At 35.6% G+C, this 2,500-nt stretch overlaps 1 protein-coding gene across 1 annotated transcript; it reads right to left on the bottom strand.

The window, feature by feature from the left end:
- Window positions 1-584: 584 nt before the first annotated feature.
- Window positions 585-1,497, bottom strand: LOC137649540 (uncharacterized). The gene is made up of 2 exons (XM_068382526.1): window positions 1,204-1,497; window positions 585-770 (listed from the first exon to the last, which is right to left on the bottom strand). The coding sequence occupies exons 1-2, from the start codon at window positions 1,495-1,497 to the stop codon at window positions 585-587; spliced, it is 480 nt and encodes a 159-aa protein (XP_068238627.1).
- Between the last annotated feature and the right edge of the window lie 1,003 nt (window positions 1,498-2,500).

Raw genomic sequence — 2,500 nt, 5'->3', positions numbered from 1 at the left:
GATAGTAACGGCAGATGATCAGGAGGATGGTGATATTGTACACACACACACACACACACACACACACACACACACACACACACATATATATATATATATATATATATATATATATATATATATATATATATATATATATATATATATATATATATATATATATATATATATATATATATATATATATATTGTGTGTGTGTGTGGGGGGGGTGCGTGTGTATGGCTATTTGTATATCTGTTTGCAGTAATGAATATCATTAAAATACTTGGCGATCTATTCTTGTACACTTCTGTTTAAATTGCCAATTATTTGCCTAATACCAATCACGAAATTTTATGTAAATATTATTCTTGATATATACCGGATGATTTGAAAAAAAAAAATCCAGTGTTGGGCTTTCACTCAAAATCACCCTAACCAAACTTTCAAATTAGAAGAGGAAGAAGAAAATAATGTTTAAGATATTTGAAAATAAATTAGTAAAAAGATATTCATGGAAGATTAGGTACTGGATGGATATCAAACAGATATTCTACAATGACACTGTTAAGCGTTCTCTTCTTTCCCACCGTTGTGTCTACTATTAAGGGGTCGTTTGCCTGATGCGCCCTCTCTGATGTATTTTGTCGGTCTCCTCTTCCACCAAACCTCTTCTCTCTATATCATCCTTCCCCTTATCTCGCCATCTAATTCTCTTCCTCTCAGAGGATATTCCCCTAACAGGTTCCTCTAAAGCCCTCATCACTCCCAATTCTTGAATCCCGAATACCTGCCAACACCATCGCAGTCGTGTCACTCCTATCATCTCTCTAATCTTAACTACGCCTGCCATTCTTCTTCAAAATTTTACAACCTTATCAAGCAGTGATATTCCCACAATCCAACTTAGCATTCTCCCCTGTTCTCTCAACCTTTGCTACCTCTTTTCGTCTTGAAGTCCAATTTCAGGATCCATATATTTTACTGGTCTTATAACTGTGCTATAGATCTTGACTTTAACTTTAGTAGATTTCTTCTTATCACATACCACCCCCGCTACCGCCCTCCACTTTCCCTAGGCTGCTTTTATCCTATTCTTAACTTTGGCCTCACACCCTTCCTCCTGTTTTATAGTAGATCCCAATTATTTAAACTTCCACATGTTTTATAACTTCTCTACTTTCATGTATAACTATTCTGTCCCTACCTTCCTTAGTTCTCACCATAACTTCAGGCTCCTTCACATTTACTCTCAAGCCACCTACTTCCAGAGTCTCTTGCAACTCTACCACCCTTCTCTGTAACTCATCCTCATTTTCAGCAGTAGTCATCAAATCCTCTGCATATAGGAACTCCCACAGCTCTTCATTTCTGATCCCTTCACTTAACACATCCAGGAACAAAACAAATAAAAGCGGTCTTAATGCAGACCCCTGGTGTAATACAACACTAATTTCAACGATTTTCATTTCTCCAATAGCTGTTATTACTGTTGACCTTATTCTTTCGTATATCATCTCAACGATTCTATCCAACTTATCCTGAACTTTGCTTCTCTTCAAGCACCAAAACATCACTTCCCGTGGTATTCTGTCATAAGCCTTCTCTAATTCTACAAAAAAACAGAAGAGCTTCTTGTTTCCCTCTAGTCTTTTTTCTTGTAATTGCCTTACTAAAATGATGGCATCCACAGTCCCTCTCTCCTACATGTATCCATACTGCTGTTTGCTAATGTTTACAATATTTCTTGATCTCTCATCTAGTACCGTCTCATCAAAAACTTCCAAACCGTACTCTGTTTGTTCAATTCCCTTGTAGTTACTGCGTTCCATTATATCACCTTCCTACTTGAATATACATACAATTATACTTACCTGTCCGTATAGCTCTCATTTCAGCATATATTCGTTTACCCTTGTAACAAGTTTCTTGACTATGTTATTTTGAAACTTTTCCCTTGTTAAACATTCTAGAGAAAGCAAATGATAACTAACATCTCCCATGAAATGTATATACGAGAAAGGCATTGTTTCTTTTATGTTTTCATAAAGATTCGTGGAATCTGCTTAAAGACCACTTCAATAAAACTATATAAAATATAAGTTAGATTAGGCTTTTTTTTCTCTGAATCTTTGAATAGGTTTTTTTTTTTTTATTTTTTTTTTTTCTAAAATCTCGGCAACATAGACCGATGATAATGCTAAGAAGCATTATGAAGTAGGAATTAGGATGTTGGACAGAAAGGTAGAAGAAAGGAACTTTGAATTAAGGTAAAGTAAAAGGATGTAAAGCAAGGACAGTTAGACTCAGAAGAAGCACTGCAGAAACCTTCATGTATTGCCTAGTGTACCTCTTGAAGTGCAATTACGTCAATACTAAACCAACAATGGTAACCTACCCCCAACCACCAATCCTCTCCTGCAGAGGGAATTTGATATTTGCTTCTATATTCAAGATATTACAAAACCCTGAAAAAAAGTTTTTACTGCTCTTGCACGCGAACCATAAATCAATCAGTTC

This window comes from Palaemon carinicauda, chromosome 11 (genome assembly GCF_036898095.1).
Source record: "Palaemon carinicauda isolate YSFRI2023 chromosome 11, ASM3689809v2, whole genome shotgun sequence".
Taxonomy (NCBI): Eukaryota; Metazoa; Arthropoda; class Malacostraca; order Decapoda; family Palaemonidae; genus Palaemon; species Palaemon carinicauda.
Note: the sequence above shows the minus strand (reverse complement) of the source record. Positions and strands in the feature narration are given on the sequence as shown.

Bases quoted from the DNA above. Each gene is read 5' to 3' on its own strand.
- LOC137649540 (XM_068382526.1), bottom strand. From the start codon at position 1,497: ATGATATACGAAAGAATAAGGTCAACAGTAATAACAGCTATTGGAGAA. The intron at 771-1,203 runs GTGAGAACTAAG...TGGTGTTGGCAG, and splicing joins TGAAGGAGCCTGAAGTTATG to GTATTCGGGATTCAAGAATT.